Raw genomic sequence first — 18,807 nt, 5'->3', positions numbered from 1 at the left:
GTTTCATTTTTTTAAGGGAGAGAAAGCCTTCTGAACTGCTACTATCTTCTGTTCTATAAGGCAAAGGACCCTATTCCATTACGTTAGCTCTCTAAAACAAAACAAAACAAAACCCTAGTTAAGCAGCACCTTTGAAAAATCTTATTAGAGCCAGACTCCATTTCCTACCAAAGCAATCGCATGGAAAGGAATACCCTCGCCACACACTGCCTTGCATCAGAAAATGGAGGCTGAGAGCACAGAGTCAATTGGCTATTAATAGCAGTTTCACGTCCCTCTGCATATTTCTGCCGTGCCAGCGAAGGTGCCACAAGGCTTGCCTGGCTGATTCAAAGAAACGACAGCTTATTTTAGAAGATACCAGACCTCACTGCATCTCGGCAGCTGGTACAGATCTCTTGCAAAGCTGCAGGGTCTAAGGTAGAGCTGTTTGCTCAGATAACGATGGGGGGCAGGCGACTGTTTGCAGAAATGGCGAGGGGACCACATCGAACATGTTTTCAAAGTTCCGGCCTCCATTTTTGTATTTTTAAGTCTCTGGACCTCATGATGGCATGTTTAAACCTCGTGGCAAAAAAAAAAGTCAGAGACATCTACTCGGTGCAAAATCATCTTCTTGTCTGCCTGTGAAGATATTCTCATAGTTTATCTATTCTATTAATTAAAACATAAATCCTGACCTCTCTTTATTTGGACAGCTAACATTTCACGTGAGAGAAATCCCGTTCGATTTTTTTTAAATTATCAGCTGGCAAAAAAATTGAATTGAAATAGTTTAACTGGGGTAAAGGTAAAGGGACCCCTGACCATTAGGTCCAGTCATGGCCAACTCTGGGGTTGCAGCGCTCATCTCACTTTACTGGCCGAGGGAGCAGATGTACAGCTTCCAGGTCATGTGGCCAGCATGACTAAGCCACTTCTGGCAAACCAGAGCAGCGCACGGAAACACCATGAACCAATTGTCCCTGCCCTTATTAGGTTGCCAGACATATCAGAACCCCACAGGTATGATAAAGGGATTATATTGAATAAGCATGAAAGCACCGTACGAAAAAGTTGGAATAGTTAAACAGAGAGGGAGCTTGACGTGGATGTAAACAACCAAGGTGGGTGCACTGAGACTGCAGAAATGGGAAGAGTGATGAAATAAAACGCACACAAAATGGAACAATAGCTTAGGATACTATTCTTGGTGCTCAGGAAGGTAAAAGCGAGTCAGGAAAGCCGGGGTGCTTTTTGACACTTGTGCATTTTGATCCGTGTTAAGCACTTTGGTCCCAACGGTTCAGGGACCAGAGGCAATTTGCAGCTGATATATCAAGACATTAAGGAATCTGCCCTTGGAAATAATATGCCCAGTATATTTGAGGGAACAGTCAAGAAGGTGTCATTAAAAGAGAATTTATTGTGATCCCTCTCTTGCTTCTTATATAAGGAGTCGGGATATGCGGCTGTGGGCAGTAACAGGCGTCGTCGTGAAATGGCGTCGCTCTTTCCTAAAGAGGAAATTTTTTTGGCCTCTTTGGTACAAAACTAGCCATTCCAAAAGCAGGATGAAAAGAAAGAAGGCCTGTTCATAAATATGTTGTCATTCCGTTTCCAAAACACATGCATAAATAAATAACCATGCACCGGAAAGTATTCTATGATCCACTTAAAATATGCAAAGTGCTGGACTTTCCACACGCTGCCCTATTCTGCATAATTTATTCTGCTTCTAGGAAGGAACAGGGACATTGGTCCCTGAGCTCTAAAAGATGTCTCAATCCACTCCGTCAAACCGCTAAGATTTTTGCAGGGCATTGCTATCCACTTATTTCGATGCCTGTCTTAAGGGCTGAAAACTTGCTAAGTTGTTGGAACAAAGGAGAGAAAACACAGCTGAATTTTGTTGAATTTACAGCCCACCCTCAAGCTCCATTCTCGCACGGTGCAATCACAGATTAGTGATCTGCTTTGTTTTGATGATCACCTATTTGTTACCTGCAAAGGTAGGAAATAGATGGGAAAGGGGTGTCTGGGAGGAATGGGGAACAAGCTTCCTGCAGTACCCTCACCACCCAGGTGACAATCAGGGCAAAAAGTGTCCTCTTTTCCACCAGTCCCTGCCCCACAGACAAACACCTTGCAAATCCCTTTCGGGATCCCGATCTCTTGCCCATACAGCTCGTCACCCAGCAGGCAATTTATAGTTCTAACTCCGACTGGCATTACAATAACCTTGCAAGGTAGGCCAACTGAGCCTCGCACGGTTTAAATTTTTTACTAGAAGCCCCTACAATCTACCAAAGAACTGTAAATTTATAGCACAGGAGCGCAGAGTTAGGAACTAATGAGGCAGCTGTGCAGATGTCGTTGGGACCACAACTCCCATCACACCTTGCTGCCTGGGGCTTCTGGGAGTTGTAGTCCCAACAACATCTAAAGCGGTAGTTGTAGTCCCAACAACATCTACAACTCCCATCATCCCTAGCTAACAGGACCAGTAGTCAAGGATGATGGGAATTGCAGTCCCAAAACAGCTGGAGGGCCAAGTTTGGCCACCACTGATCTAAAGGGTTGCAGGTCCCCCAACCAGGCATTGCCATTTTCAGTGCATCCTCTTGCTCTAAGAACCCAAGGAGGGGGCCTTGCAAGATGGTCCAATGTGGCAAACGTTTATTTTTTGCAAGAACTTTGGCAACCAGCAAGCAATAGAAATGTGGTTAGGACAATGTCCCTGATAGTCCATGCACTGCGCCCCCCCTGCCCAAACCTGAGATTCACCTGAGTTATTCATTATGATTATTTACATAGCACTATAAACAGGCATGGCATTCTACCAAGTATGAGGACAGAGGTATTAGCAGCGCAAGAAGCTGCATTATCCTTTGTCACAGAATAACAGAAATGTAGAGTTGGAAAGGACGTGGGTGGTGCTGTGGGTTAAGCCTAGGACTTGCCGATCAGAAGGTCGGCAGTTCGAATCCCTGCAACGGGGTGAGCTCCCGTTGCTCAGTCCCTGCTCCTGCCAACCTAGCAGTTCGAAAGCACGTCAAAAGTGCAAGTAGATAAATAGGTACCTCTCCGGCAGGAAGGTAAACGGCGTTTCCATGCGCTGCTCTAGTTCGCCAGAAGCGGCTTATTCACGCTGGCCACATGACCCGGAAGCTGTACGCCAGCTCCCTTGGCCAAGAAAGCGAGATGAGCGCCGCTACCCCAGAGTCGGCCACGACTGGTCCTAATGGTCAGGGGTCCCTTTACCTTTACGAACAGGCATGGCATTCTACCAAGTATGAGGAGAGAGGTATTAGCAGTGCAAGAAGCTGCATTATGCTGAGTCACAGAATAACAGAAATGTAGAGTTGTAAGGGAACCCAATGGGGCATCTAGCCCAACCCCCAGCGATGCAGGAAACTCAGCTAAAGCATCCAAGACAGATGTCCATTCGACCTCTGCTTAAAAACCTCCAAGGAAGGAGAGTCCACAGCCTCTTGAGGGAGGCCTTTCTACTGTCGAACAGCTTACTGTCAGAAAGCTCTTCCTGATGTTTAGTAGGAGTCAGACCACTGGTCCATCTACCTCAGTACTGTCTACCCTGGCAGGCAGCATCTCTCCAGAGTTTCAGATGGGGAGCCTTTTCCCGCATTTATCCAGAGATGCAGAGGACTGAGCCTCTGTTCCTTCTGCATGCCAAGCAGACACTCTACCGCTGCCTAAGAAGCTGCCTTATATTGACTCAAACCAAGGGTCCACCTAACTCAATATTGTCTACACAGGCTGGCAGCAGCTCCAATTTTAACTTGAAGTTGACACTGGAAAAGGCAACAGAAGAGTGGTGAAAGGGACGGAGGAACAGGTAAACAGAGTAAGAATATGCATTTGTTCCAGTTGCATGAGCCGGCAGAGGGTGGGGAGAATTAAGGGAAGAAGGCATCCATCTTTCCTGGTTTAAGCCCAGAAATAGGTCACACAAGCTGAGGAAGCTCAGTTAACAACCACTCTTGGGTGGTCTGTCTTACTATAGGGATAAGGAAGGACAGGGCAGAGGGGGATTCCCTCTCACTGACCCCTTCCTCCTGGAGAAGGGAGGGGGAGACTGTAGGTAGAGAAGTGGAGAAGGTTCAGAAGGGGATTTCCTTCTTCCCTCATTTCATCTCATCTCATCTCCCCTCTAACCCCTCACCTGAGGCTAAAATGACACGCCCCCGGGCGTCACAATTTATCCGTGGGCTCACATCAAACGATGACTCCCTTCCTTCTCGCTACAGAACATCGCCAATGGATAAAGGATACTACTTTTGGCAGCAGAAAACGAAAGGGGTCCTGTGATAAAGGAATCAGCGAAACTCAAACATATCCACATAACCTGTTTCTTGAGCATCGGTCCTCAACGATTTGCACTTAAGTCAGCAGGCAGGTTTTATGATGCTGGCTGTTTACTGAGTATCCATTCTGAATTGGAAACTCAATTCCCAGCCTCTTCAGGCGGGGCCGCGGAAACAGACTTCTGACTCAAAACCTGTCAGTCATTGTGTAGACAATCCTGATCTAGGTAGACCAATGGGCTGACTCAGCAAAAAGCACCCGAAACATACCATCTACTAGAGAATTATCAAGCAACCATGTTGGTCCATTAGGAAGGGAACCCAAAACTGGGGAGAGAGCAATTTGTAATTCCTTTATGAAGACCAAGTTGGAAGTCCCGATGTTCTAGACAAGCTTTTTTCCGGAGCTGTTTTTTAAGACTGGATGTTAAGCGAAGCAAAATAAAGAAGGTCAGGGGAGAGAGAAAAAGGTGGGTGCAATGGAGCAAGTCAAGAAGGATGCTTTGTCTATAAGAAGCGGCCATCTCTCCATCTAAGGGTTGTGCAAGAGAGGTTTCTGGTGGCCTAGACTCATTGTCCGGGGTCCAAGGTATGCTTTTTATGAAAGCAGGGGAAAGAGTGCAGCGGATACCAGTCTGGCCAAGTAACTAGACAGCTAAGACCCTCAATTCTTGGGTATCAGAAAACAGCCAGCGTTGTGAAATGGTTCAGAGTGTTGCACCCTGGGAGACCAGGGTTCAACTCTGCTCTCAGTCATGCACTTCACTGGGTGATCTCGAGACAGCCTAGCCTACCTCAAAGGGGTGTTATGAAGACAAAGGTGAGGGACGATCACATAAGCTGCGTTGAGCAACTTGGGGGGCAGGAAGCCGGATATTAAGGTAATAACTAATAACAAAATACAGATTCAGTCAACAACAAGAACTAGAGCTGGTTCTGACAATATGTTGTGGAAGGTTCCCCACCATTCTGCGCTCCCCACCCCACCCCCGGAAGAATCTCAAGTGGGGACCATTAGAAAATGAGTTTAGGAAGAAAACACATCTGCTCACTTAAGTTAAGATAGCCCTCTGGAGTGACCAGTTTTCTTGCAGGACTTAGGCAAAGTAACATCTGCCCCACTTTTTGAGGGTCTGCTACAGAATTTTCAGCACAGCTGGTGTCCTCTGGGCTCTTCTGGCTTAAGTCTGAAGTGTAGCTATGCCCTAATTCAGACTATACAGGCCCATATTTATTTGATGCAGCTACCAAAGACTGTAACGGGCTCTGTCTCCTGAGCCTCTTGCCCTCAAAGAACAGCTGAGCCTAAGACAAAGATGGGGACCAGATATTTCCGGGAATTGCTGTATCTCGGTGGAACAGCACTGGCTTCTCACGCAGAAGGTCCTAGGTTCAAATCCTGGCAGAGGTGGGAAAGAACCCCTGCCTCAAGCCCTAGATGATACTGATCTAAACAGACAAGGTATTTATTCGGCACGATTTGTCCCTAAGTTGCTTGACTACATCCACAACATCCTTTAACAGTCATGGCTCCCCTCAAGGAATCCTGGGAAATGTAGCCTGCACACGGTGCTGGGAACTATAGCTCTGTGGAGGATCTCCTAACCACCCTCAACAATCGTAACAGGCAATACCAGGAACATGCAACACAGCAACTCTGGGCATGTGCAGAATGCATTCCCCTCTCCAATGAGCAACTACAGTCCACTCTCTCTAAAGTAACGGCAGCCAGAATTTCCAGGTCAGGGAGAGCAGCAGCAGACACAGGTCAGTCCCCCAGAACTGAGTTGGAGATCGGTTGATTGTTAAGGGTGCTGGGAATTGTAGTTTTCTATATGGGTAAACTACAGTTCCCAAGATTCTTGTGGAGGAAGGTGTCCATAGATGAGCGTTTTGTTCAAGATCAGGGTCTGACTGGTCACCTAAAGGAAAGGGGGGAATTATATTGGAAAGCAATCTCCCAGGCTTCTCTCTGGCTCTCAGTATTAGAGGGAGGCCTTGTGCATCGCAGCTATTTCATCCTTTTAACTGGTGATACTGGAGATTGAAATCAGGGGATTCTGAACCCAAAGCACATGGTCTATACTACTGAGTGCCAAGCTGACCCACGGTGCTGTGTTATTGGGCAAGTTAATCAGGGTGTAGGTGGAGAACAGTGATTGGAAGATTCTGCATTTCAGCAGAGAGCTAAACTTAAACCTTCTGGCCTTTTCCACCACTGTGACTGGGCTGACACTGGGTGCAGAATCTCATAGCTTCATTTGCAAAAAAAAAGCCCCTAGTCTGTATAGGTGCAAAAATAAGTTCGAAAGTAAGTGGGGGACCTGATTTGGAACTGAGCTTTAGAGTCCTACGCAGCTCTTTTCCCGATACCCCTCCCTCAAACTGAATAATAAAAAGTAAAGAAATGTACATTAAATTATGCAAAATAATTTTGCAATTCGGCACAATTCACAATTTTGCTGCTTTTGGTGCAAAGCTGAGGTTTCCTAGGCAAAGTTCCCCCCTTCGTTATTATTATTATTTAAGAGTTAAGGTTTATTATTATTATTATTATTATTATTATATATTCAGGGGTGGCGATTTTGCCAAAAGAGCACATCATCACAAGCATTAGCCTCAGAAGAAAACAAACAAACATGCTTTCCAACCTACATTGCTCATGCAAAGAAAAGGGGACCTGGGACCACAAACTGAAATGCCACCAGCACAATTGCGCTGCATGTTCAGGTGTGGCCAACGCCAAAGGAAGATGGTGGGGTGGGGCAGTTTACTGCTGGGAGGCTTTCCACTGTCACCCCCTTCCCTGTTTGGGCCTATCTTGTTCGGATAACGAATCGGAAAGTTGCAAGGGGAGGCAGGCCTGGGAAATATATTGTGGTATCGTGGTGGAAGACAGAAAAGGCACCTATGAAAAAGCACGTGAGACAATACATAGCAAATATTCTTCTAGGCGTGGGAAGCGGCAGGCGACAACTGCTCCTATTCCATCTCGTACTCTAGTTCCAGAGAGAGAGAAAAGAAGGGCAAACTTGAAGGTCAAATTGTACGCATGTGTGCCTTTTGAGCCTTACCTCGGCGGCTTCCTTCTCAAATTTCTCAATGGTCCTTTTGTCGATGCCCCCACATTTGTAGATGAGGTGGCCGGTGGTGGTGGATTTCCCGGAGTCCACATGTCCTATGACAACAATGTTGATATGGGTCTTCTCCTTCCCCATCTTTCCTCTCCTCGGGATCGGCAGGCCGGCGCTTGCGGAGGGATGGAGAGCTCAGCAGCGGCTGTGACCAGCAAGGCGGCGGCTGCTGCAAAGAACAGTGCGAGAGAGGAGATCAGGAGTGTCGCCAGGAGCAACAGGAGCACAACACAACAGCCAGACACGCAACTGCCACAGAGCCTTTTCCAGCCCTGCGGGGGGGGGGGGTGTGTGTTTGCGTCTTTGTCTGGGGTTTCCTGTCACAAAGTTAAGCCTGTGCTTTAGCCATCAGATCTTTTGGTGGGTAAACAGCAGGCAGAATGTAGGCCAGACAGGAGGATTTTCTGTCTGCCATGGGAGAAATCCGCCCCGACTCTAGCTGGGAAAAGGAACCCCTGTTTTTTGTTTTGTTTTTTCCTTCTGGGTCCACCCCACTGACACCAGTGGCAACCCCATTGCGCTGCAAGCCAGAGATGCCTGCGCAACCTCCTTCTCGCCCCAAAATTGCCTTTTTTTAGAACTGGTAGCCTCTCCTAAAAAACCCTTTCCCAAATAAGCTACGTTTGGTTCCGCCACGCTTGTGCACAAAGTGTGCTTTTATTCCCACACACCCCAGGTATATAACAATTGCAAAAACTCCTTCATTGCACCTAATCCCGTGGACTACACTTTCCTAAGCAACGGAAATGATCTCTTCTTTCAGCTTCTGCCTTCTGGAAGAAGATACAGGGTTATAAAGACCAGGACTAGCCGCCTGAGAAACAGTTTCTACCCCAATGCAATTCTGGTTTTAAACGCAGTATAAGGAGTCTCTATAGTATATTGTATTTTAAAATGGAGTTTTTAAGGGTTTTTGAATTTCTTATGTAGATTTTTCAATTTCATTGTTCTGTATGGGACAATGACAATAAAGATATCGTATCGAAAGGAGAGAGGTTTTCCTCCGTACGGGCCTTCAGATCCACCTTAGGAAATTTCCCAGTAAGCTCATCTTCGGAAAGGACAATATGGTGCCCACAAATGGAAAGCGCCAGAAATAGCTGTTTGGTGTGCTTCCCTAGAGCGGCTAAACTGGAATCTGGCTGTGCGTGGAAGGATCAAGCAGTAAGGGGGGGGGGCGGGAAGGAGGGGAGGGAGAGCTCATCTTTTGCCCATAACACCAAGATGTAGCAGAGGCAGATCTGGAAATCTTAGGTCAATACAAGCCAAGAAGACTGCGTTTTCAGCTTTCGAAACCTTTTCACAAAGCTACGCTGCATCATTCCAAAATAAAAAGAGAAAATAAAAGCCTGATTTTCAGACACTCTTGCTCCTGCGCTTGGGGGGGGGGGGTTGAAATCCACCTGCCTCTCTCGCTGTATCAAACGCTCAGGGAGGAGGGGGCTATAATTTGGGAATATGGACTCTTTTTGCAAACAGGCTCTGCAAATCGCACAGCCCCGGCTCGCCCAAGTTGCAAAATGTATCTCGGTGCATAAGCCACCATATCTGGTTCTAGAAGCCTCTATGTTCATGCAACATAAAACCCCAGCCATTTTCTTGCTGCTCATTTCTGTCAAGCTGAGCACGGATAATTCTATATATCTCCCGCTTTGGGGTTGTGATGGGGAGGGAAGGGGGGTGTATCTGAAGGTTGTCCCTGCCACTCTTTTGTCACACGCCACCCACATGAGGGATTGGATCAGCTAGGAAGGCATGCAGCTCTCAGCCACATCACCCCCCCCCCACCCGCCTTTTGCAAGGGGTTATTTTTAAAACCGAATGACCCAACCTATCTCAGATCCCCTGCGGAGCTAAAAACGCCGCGCAAATCCCTGCAGAGCTGAAACGAAATAAATTCTGGGGGAAAGCAATGCAAACCTGCTGCAACCCCCCCTCTCTTTTCCCTTTCGCTGATCCCCCCCCCAACACACACCTCCTCCCCCAACAAAAAAACACCCCACCAAATTTTCAAAAAAATCTAGGGTAATTATTATCATGGTTATTTGCAAATCGTATAATCTGGCCAGGGATATGGTGGCAAGGTCAACCGGTGCGACGCAGGGAGGGTTTCTGCGCCGCTCTCTCCAAGCCCCCACCTGTTCCCCCACCTCTAAAAAAAGGGGGGTTCAATTTCTAAATGCGAAAAAGGCCTTAAGTGTGTAGGAGGGAGGGGGGTGTCGAAAAAGACAATAAAACCGGGCGGGGGGGGGCGCGCGGGTTGGAATGACTGTGCAAATTAGAGACCTGCTTGGAAACAAGACAGAAAACAGGATCCGGACCCCAGCAAAGCGAACCCCCCCCCCCCGCTCAGGAGTCCGATCCACAGGCCGGTTCTGCCGGAACGCCCGCTTGGGTCGCGGATGCTCCTGGCCGGCTTAAGTGCCTTAGGGGTCGCGCGCCCTGGAACCCGCGCGCGCGCTCTCCCGGACCCGCTTCCACAATATCACCTGCGCAACTTGAAGGGGGTGGAGATGGGGGGGGGGTTGGGGGGATTACAGATAAGAGACAAGAGACGATTCCAGACGGGAGATTGCAACCGGGAAGGGTTGGGTGGGAGAGCGCAGTTTTGCAAAAAGCCATCGCCGCCTCGCCAAACAAATAAAACGCCCGTTATTATTGCTCTTCCTTTGCAAAAAAAAATTTAAAAGCGCAGCCTTCCCCCCCTTTTTTTAAAGCACCAACATTCCCCCCCCCCCAGCTTCAGTATTATTATTTTTAAAGGCTGCAGCCCACGCTTTCCTCGCTCCACCTGTTCCAGCCCCCTCCCCATTTTTGCAAAGGTATTCCCCCCCCAAAAAAAAGAAATAAATAAAAATGGAAGGAGGGGGGTTTGGAAATAATGGTGCGTTGTCCTTCGGCAGCAAAGCAAGCTTTCAAGAGACTCTTACCGGCAGCTGTGGTCTCAGACAGCAGAGGCTGCCAGCTTCGGCTCGGACGGCTTTATTTCCCCGGGAGGGGGTCCACCTATTGACGGCGACGGCGCAATGCAGTCACCCCCCCTCCTCCTCCTCCTCCGGCGGCTGCTGCTGCTCTTCCCCCCTCCCCTCCGCACTACAGCATTGCGGTACAGAGAGCCGGAGAAGGGAGAGGGCGGAGGGTGATGGATGGAGGAAAAAGGAGGAGGAGGGACGAGAGGGAAGAGGCTGCGGGGGAGGGAGGGAGGTATGCAGCAGGTGGAAGGATGGATGGAGAAAGGAAAAGGTGGAGGGAGGAGGAGAAAGAGGAAGGGATGGAGAGGAATAAATGCGGGGACAGGGCGTAATATGGAGCAGCGTTAGGACGCGCCGCCAGTTTGGTATGATTCATCCCCGTTACCATTGCTGCTTCTGATCTGGTGACGTTTGTTTCCTCATCTTCCACTTAGGAATCGCCCCCCAGGAAATCTCTCAAAACGATTTCACGGTGACAAAGCCATTCCATAGAACCTATATGAAAATAAGCACAATCCCACACGCAGCAACAATTCAGAATGATTTCATACAGGGAAAGCTATGAAAACAAACGCAATTCCACACGTGGCAAGAATTCAAAATGGTAGGAAAAGTTGAAAGCACACGCAAGTACATATGTAGCAAAGGTTTAAAATGATTTTATACGCAAAAACTGAAAACAAGCACAATTCCATGTCTGGCAAGAATTCAAAATGATAGGAAAAGCTGAAAGCACACGCAAATATATATGTAAAGGTAAAGGGACCCCTGACCATTAGGTCCAGTCGCGGACGACTCTGGGGTTGCGGCGCTCATCTCGCTTTATTGGCCGAGGGAGCCAGTGTACAGCTTCCGGGTCATGTGGCTAGCATGACTAAGCCGCTTCTGGCGAACCAGAGCAGCGCACGGAAACGCCGTTTACCTTCCCGCCGGAGCAGTACCTATTTATCTACTTGCACTTTGACGTGCTTTCAAACTGCTAGGTTGGCAGGAGCAGGGACCGAGCAACGGGAGCTCACCCCGTTGCGGGGATTCGAACCACCAACCTTCTGACCGGCAAGTCCTAGGCTCTGTGGTTTAGCCCACGGCGCCACCCGCATCCCAAGTATATATGTAGCGAGAGTTTAAAATGATTTCGTACGCAAAAACTCAAAACAAGCACAATTCCATGTGTGGCAATAATTTAAAATGATTTCGTATAGGGAAACAATGCAAAACACACACACACACGTTGACACAAACAATTAGGATCAATGCCATTCATACAAACAATTCAAAACCATTTCATGTGTAAAACCACGTTCAATAAAAATACAGACTGGAACAGAAGTTATAGTGGTGCCATCCCATAAAGCTGAATGTTGGATGGTTCAGGACAGACAAAATAAAGAGCAAAAAGTGAACAGCTCAGTCCATAGAGCAGGAGGCCCATAATCTCAGTTCAAACCCCACATTGGGCAAAAAGATTCCTGCATTTGCAGGGGGTTGGACTAGATGACCCTTGGGAACCCTTCCATCTTGACAATTCTGTGATTCTAAGTCCTTTTTCCTCCATGAAGCATGTAGAATTCACTCTCCGTGATGGCGACCAACTCAGATGGCTTTTAAAGAAAGGATGAGATAAATTCACGGAGGAGGAAGCTACGAAGCACAACGGCTCTGTGTTCTTCTTCCTTCACTGCTGGGGGCCTGGCATGCCTCTGAACAGCAGTTGCTTTGAACCCAAGGCCTTCCTTCTGCATGCAGGACAGATGTACCTCCACTGAACTATGGCCCTCTCCCAACATATTCAGTTTCTCCAACTTTTCCTTATAGGGCTAGTTTCCCACAGAACCTGACCTCCTTCATTGCCCTCCCCTGAACTCATTCCAACTTGTCTATAGTCTTCTCGGAGAGCAGGACTTGATTAGGTTGGACTAATCTTTGGTTCTATTCATTCAGCCTAAAATTGCATCAACCTTTTATTTTTATTTTTTGCAGTTGCATCAGGCCTATGACTCATGTTCCGCTTCTAATCAGCAGAACCACATATGGAAGACTAAGGGTCGAGATCTTTCCAGATTATTTTTCACATAAGGAACAGGTGACATGCACATATCAAGAATTTAAATCAGTGTGGTCAACATGGCACAACATGGCGCAGTCAAAATAGATTTGCCATGCTGTCTTGGTCGGACGAGAGTTTCCACCCAGCAATGTCTGAAGGACTCCATAAGGAATATCCCTGACTTATTTAATGACATGTGGAATTCATTTTTACAATGTTCTGGTTTGTAATTGCGGTCATACATAACATTTATCCTCCCCAAAAAATCTGGGTTTCACTGAATTGATCAGCCATATCATATTATATGTCTACCTTATATGTACTAACAGTGAACTTATCAAACAGCAACAGCTCAGTAAGTAGAGAGTGAGACTCTTAATCTCAGGGTTGTGGATTCAAGTCCCAGGCTGGGCAAGAGATTCGGGCAGGGGGTTGGACTAGATGACCCCTGAGGTCCCTTCCAACTCTACAATTCTAGAATTCTATGCGATTGTGATGAGCTAACAGCAGGCTGTGCGGAGGATCTCAAAGTCTGCAGAGGCACAAAAAAAGGGTGAGGGAATAATGAATTTAAAATGAAACACACAGAGAGAGAGCAAAGCATGTTTACTGACCACAGTTTCCAAAGTGCTTTGGCAATCGACCCCTCTTCCCAGGGAACTCCGGGAATTGTAGCTCTGTGAGGGGAATAGGGCACCTCCTAAGAGCTTTCAGCACCCTGAAGAAACTACACTTCCCAGAATGCTTTGGAAGGAGCCATGCCTGCTTAAAGTCATATGACACTGATTTATCTCTAGATTCAGCCCATTAAATCATTTACATAGTGCCATCATTGTAGCTGGTGCAAAGAACTGCATAAACAAAAAAGATGGAGAGAGAGAGAGAGAGAGAGAGAGAGAGAGAGAGAGAAAGAAAGAAAGAAAGAAAGAAAGAAAGAAAGAAGGGGGGGCTGGACTGGGGTTCACCCTCTTTGAGCTCACAATTTAAATAGAACTGGAACAAAAGTGTTTCTCAAATTGAAAATCGCACATTATTTCCTAATTTGGCCTTAAAGCCAAAGACCATGTTTTTTGGATTGTGTTTCTGAACTCCACCTTTGAGTGATACACTTTTTGAAAACATTTAATATCTTAGTGCTGAATCGTACGGAACTTACAGAACTCTTGCATATATTTTTTTAGAGCTAGTTGTACTCAGACCAAACTCAGTGAAGTTAGTGGACATGACTAACCTAGGTGCACTCATTTCAGTGGGTCTACTCTGAGTACAACAACACCTCCGAAAATCCAGGAATATCTAACCAGGAATGTTGACATTTTCATTTAGATTTGGAGAACATAAAAAAACCCCCACATCTTAGTGAGTATTGTTGCTCTCTGCCTCTGGATATATATGCAAATGCACCTGTTAAATGTATGTACAAAAGGGAAAACATTGCACTGCCAAGAAGAAGTTTAGACACGTGTGTTGTCCAAGATCGCTAGCAGGATTGAATCAGACCCACACGGCCACTCCTCTTGTTTTAACAATGAAACACTGCTTTGACAGTGCTATAAATAGCAGAGAACACAGTTAAAATGCAGCCCTCAGACCAGATTAATCTGGACCAGTTGGAGCTGTGTGATATTCTTTCCTTTTTAATCAAATGTTTCTGGATCAGTCATGCAAGTGCTGGCCACCCCAACCCTGTGTCGAGTCAGTCTTAAATGTTATTTTTAGCATACCCTCAACTCTGCCCTTCTCTGTCTGGTGCTGGGCAGTTCCACGGGGCAGCTGCTGCAGAGAGCACTGGAGTCTTGTCATTTTTTATGTTGCTACAGAAATGCACATTGTGAGATTGCCAGAGAGAAGGAAAGGACCGACTTCTTATTCTCTTCATCCCTGCCCATCCTGACTGGTGAAAGCCAGCCGGGAGGGGTTGGTCAGATGGGTCCAGCCGTAGGGGTCAGCAAACCTTTTCAGCAGGGGGCCAGTCCACGGTCCCTTAGAGCTTGTGGGGGGCCAGACTTTTTTTTTTTTTGAGGGGAGGGAATGAACGAATTCCTTTGCCCCACAAATAACCCAGAGATGCATTTTAAATAAAAGCACCCATTCTACTCATGTAAAAACACCTGGCAGGCCCCACAAATAACCCAGAGATGCATTTTAAATACAGTGGTACCTCTGGTTGCGAACAGGATCCGTTCTGGAGGCCCATTCGCAACATGAAAAGAATGCAACCCGCAGCGGTGCGTCTGCACACACACAAGTTGTGATTAGCCGCTTCTGCACATGGCGTTATTTTGCGTGTCTGCGCATGCGCAAGCAGCGAAACCCAGAAGTAACCCTTTCTGGTACTTCCGGGTCGTAACCTGAAAGAACGTAACATGAAGTGGATGTAACATGAGGTATGAGTGTAAAGGACACTGTTATGTACTGAGTTGAATAGGATCCAAATGCAGCAGTCTGATTGGTCTGCAGGAGCCACCCAATCCAGCTCCAGGTGGAAGTGAATCTGCAACCAGATTGGCCTACAGGAGAATCCCTGAATTAGCCAATCATGTGGGGCCCATTGTGTAGATAATGTACGTATATAAAGCAGACATTCTGGGGGAACTTCCATTCCTCCTCACCACTATGAGCTGAATAAAGAGCATGAAATCCACTCTCGACTCTGAGTATATTTCAGACACATTCTGCTCATGTAAAAACACGCTGATTCCCGGACAGTCCATAGGCCAGATTTAGAAGGCGATTGGGCCAGATCTGGCCCCCGGGCCTTAGTTTGCCTATCCATGGTCCAGGGCATGATGAACGCATCTTCGGGTGGGTGGGGGGGTTGGACTTGATGACCCTTGGGGTCCCAACTCTACAATTCTACGATTCCTGTGCTAGCTGCCCTTAAACAGGCAGTAGTGTGCTCACTCCTGAAGAGAGCCACCTCAGATCCTCTGGTTTATAACAATTACCACCTGGTCACAAATTTCCCTTTATTGGGTAAGGTGGCGAAGAGGGCAGTGACTGAGCAATTCCAGGAGTTCCTGAAGGGTATACATGAAGATTACGTGGGCTTGTTTCTACCATATTGGCTTGAATATAAGCCTCACTCTCCCCCCCAAAAAATTCCGACCGTCAAAAGTTAAAGTGCGGCTTAAATTCGCAAAAATTACAAAAACGAGCTTTGACAATACCACTGCTGAAACAGACATGCAGTAAAACGGAACACACAAAAAAAGTTTTGTTGCCGATTTGCCAGCTTAGGACTGTTCATTTGCCATTTGCGAGCTTGTGTGCCTGCGGAATTGTAGCAACCGAAGAGCGATTTGCGATTTTATCAATTGTATAGTAGGTTTTGCGGGCTTGCAAGATCAAAGACTTAAATTGGCTCGGAATTACAATTCTACCAACCATAGCAATTTTCAGCCTGTAACCCAATTTTAAGGGAGCGGCTTATATTCAGGTATTGTCTTTTCTCCCCCCTTGAATTTTAAAGGTGTGGCTTATTTGCAGGTACAGCTTATATTCGGGTCAATATGGCACACTGGACTCCAGAAATCTAGGGGTGGAGTTCATTGTCCACAAGTGCTATGGGAGGGGAAGAGGAGAGGGGAATTCTGGAATAATTGAAGTGGCTGAAATCTCTGTGCTTTGCTGATGCCCTCAAACTGGAGTCAGGGATTTAAAAATAAACCCTGATGTGCAAGGGACAGCCAGGAAAACTCGAGGCAGCTGGGTGCTATATTTAATGCCAGCTGCCTCTCCCCTATCAAGTTACCTTGTCGCTGATGCAGGGTGTTTTAAACTGCAGCAAAAGCTTCATTCATGAAGCCCAGCCCCAGTGTAAGGTGCTGAGATTTCTGACCCCAATCGTGCAAAGATACGAGTATGCAGTGACCTGTGTTTGTTTACTATTTGATTCATAATCTTAATATCTTATGGAAACACTTTGTGAGGGCAACTGCACTAAAGGGAACTCAAGAAATGTGGGTGGATGAGAAGGATCAAGATTATCAACAGTCTGGAAACCAAGCCTTTTGAGGAACGGTTGAAGGAGCTGCGTATGTTTAGCCTGGAAAAGAGGAGATATAGTTGTTGTTGTTTAGTTGTTTAGTCATGTCCGACTCTTTGTGACCCCATGGACCAAAGCACGCCAGGCGCTCCTGTCTTCCACTGCCTCCCACAGTTTGGTCAAACTCATGCTGGTAGCTTCGAGAACACTGTCCAACCATCTCGTCCTCTGTCATCCCCTTCTCTTTGTGCCCTCCATCTTTCCCAACATCAGGGTCTTTTCCAGGGAGTCTTCTCTTCTCATGAGGTGGCCAAAGTCTTGGAGCCTCAGCTTCAGGATCTGTCCTTCCAGTGAGCACTCAGGGCTGATTTCCTTCAGAATGGAGAGGTTTGATCTTCTTGCAGTCCATGGGACTCTCAAGAGTCTCCTCCAGCACCAGAATTCAAAAGCATCAATTCTTTGGCGATCAGCCTTCTTTATGGTCCAGCTCTCACTTCCATACATCACTGCTGGGAAAACCATAGCTTTAACTATACGGACTTCAAATATCTCAAGGGCCGTCACATGGAAGAGGGGACAAGCTTGTTTTCTCCTGCTCCGGAGGGTAAGACTCGAAGCAATGCCTTCAAGTTATAAGAAAGGAGATTCTGAATAAATGTCAGGAAGAACTTTCTGACAGTAAGAGCTGTTCACCAGTGGAACTGACTCCCATTTAAGGTGGTGGACTCTCCTTCCTTGGAGGTTTTGAAGCAGAGGTTGGATGGCCATCTGCCATGGATGCTTTACCTGAGATTCCTGCATTGCAGGGGGCTGGACTAGAGGATCATAGGGGTTCCCTCTCAACACTACAATTCTATAAAAGGGTAGCAGTTCTACAGCAAGGACAATTGTGTTTGCTGAAGCGGAGTGATGCTGTAATTGGGTTTTATCCTACAGGTTCAAGCTGTGAGGTGTTAAAGTGCAGAAAGAGAGAGTCTGTTTAAGGAAGATGGGATTACATCATGTCAGGAAGCACCTGAATTTCATCTGATTGCAACAGCATACTTGGTGGAAGGGGAGGGAGAAAAGGCGGGAGAGTATTCTATTTCTCTCTCTCTCTCTCTCTGCTCAGATTCACATCATCTGTGTGTCTGAAGAACAGAGACACGTCAAAGTAAAATAAACTGTTGCTTGCAAGATTTAGGCACAAAAGAAAGAAAAACAAACGATCCTGTTTTGGCAGTTCTTAACACACAAGGCACACACTCCACAGCAAGGCTCTTTGTCTTACTAGAGGACTGTGGCTTTGATAGTTACAAGATCCAGCAGCATGCATTGGTTCTTAGATGTGCCACCAAATTAATGTGATCTAAGCTGATTTATCATGAGACGTGCAGCAACTCACTTATTCGGGAGTAAGCCCCATTCATCTTTTGCTAAGGCAGCACCTGCCCGTCGGTTAATCTATCATCTAATAATCACCTTCTACATAATTGGCTGAAGGCAATGTACAATAAGCACGTCAAAGTGCAAGTAGATAAATAGGTACCGCTCCGGCAGGAAGGTAAACAGTGTTTCTGTGCGCTGTTCTGATTCACCAAAAACGGCTTAGTCATGCTGACCACATGACCCGGAAGCTGTACACCGGCTCCCTCGGCCAATAAAGCGAGATGAGTGCCGCAACCCCAGAGTCAGTCATGACTGGACCTAAGGGTCGGGGTCTTTTACCCTTCATGTACAATAAAAAGAGGGGAAATATCTGCAAAAACTGGCAGATATATTTTTAAACAAATTGAAAGCATGCTTAGGATTGTCCTTCTAGTCAAGTACTTTGTTGACAGCCTAATCCTATACAGTGATGGATGTGAATGGGATCCGTTCCGGAGCCCTGTTCGCATCCTGAAGCAAATGCAACCCGTGTTCGGGCATCTGCACGTGCACGGGTCGTGATTTGCCACTTCCGCGCATGTGCGTGATGTCGTTTTGAGTGTTTGCGCATGCACAAGCGGCGAAAGCCGGAAGTAACACGCTCCGTTACTTCCAGGTCGCCGCGGAGCACAACCCGAAAATATTCATCCTGAAGCATATTTAACCCGAGGTCCGTATAGTTAAAGCGATGGTTTTCCCAGTAGTGATGTATGGAAGTGAGAGCTGGACCACACAGAAGGCTGATCGCCGAAGAATGGATGCTTTTGAATTATGGTGCTGGAGGAGACTCTTGAGAGTCCCATGGACTGCAAGAAGATCAAACCTCTCCATTCTTAAGGAAATCAGCCCTGAGTGCTCACTGGAAGGACAGATCCTGAAGCTGAGGCTCCAAGACTTTGGCCACCTCATGAGAAGAGAAGACTCCCTGGAAAAGCATCCTACCCTTTGATTC

General features: G+C 46.9%; 1 protein-coding gene across 2 annotated transcripts in view; it reads right to left on the bottom strand.

Moving 5' to 3' along the window:
• EEF1A2 (eukaryotic translation elongation factor 1 alpha 2) overlaps window positions 1-10,590 on the bottom strand; it is a 36,885-nt gene extending 26,295 nt beyond the window's left edge. The window contains exons 1-2 of one of the 2 annotated variants that reach the window (XM_083744496.1): window positions 10,372-10,590; window positions 7,382-7,607 (exon numbers count right to left, since the gene is read on the bottom strand). In XM_083744496.1, coding sequence (XP_083600622.1) covers window positions 7,382-7,525 — 144 coding nt within the window. In that variant the 5' untranslated portion in view covers window positions 7,526-7,607; window positions 10,372-10,590. Of the gene's footprint in view, window positions 1-7,381; window positions 7,625-10,371 lie in introns of those variants that run through there. The other variant, XM_083744497.1, reaches the window with a different exon arrangement.
• Window positions 10,591-18,807: the final 8,217 nt, after the last annotated feature.

The sequence above is a fragment of the Podarcis gaigeae genome (genome assembly GCF_964106915.1).
Source record: "Podarcis gaigeae genome assembly, chromosome: 6".
NCBI classification, from domain to species: domain Eukaryota; kingdom Metazoa; phylum Chordata; class Lepidosauria; order Squamata; family Lacertidae; genus Podarcis; species Podarcis gaigeae.
Note: the sequence above shows the minus strand (reverse complement) of the source record. Positions and strands in the feature narration are given on the sequence as shown.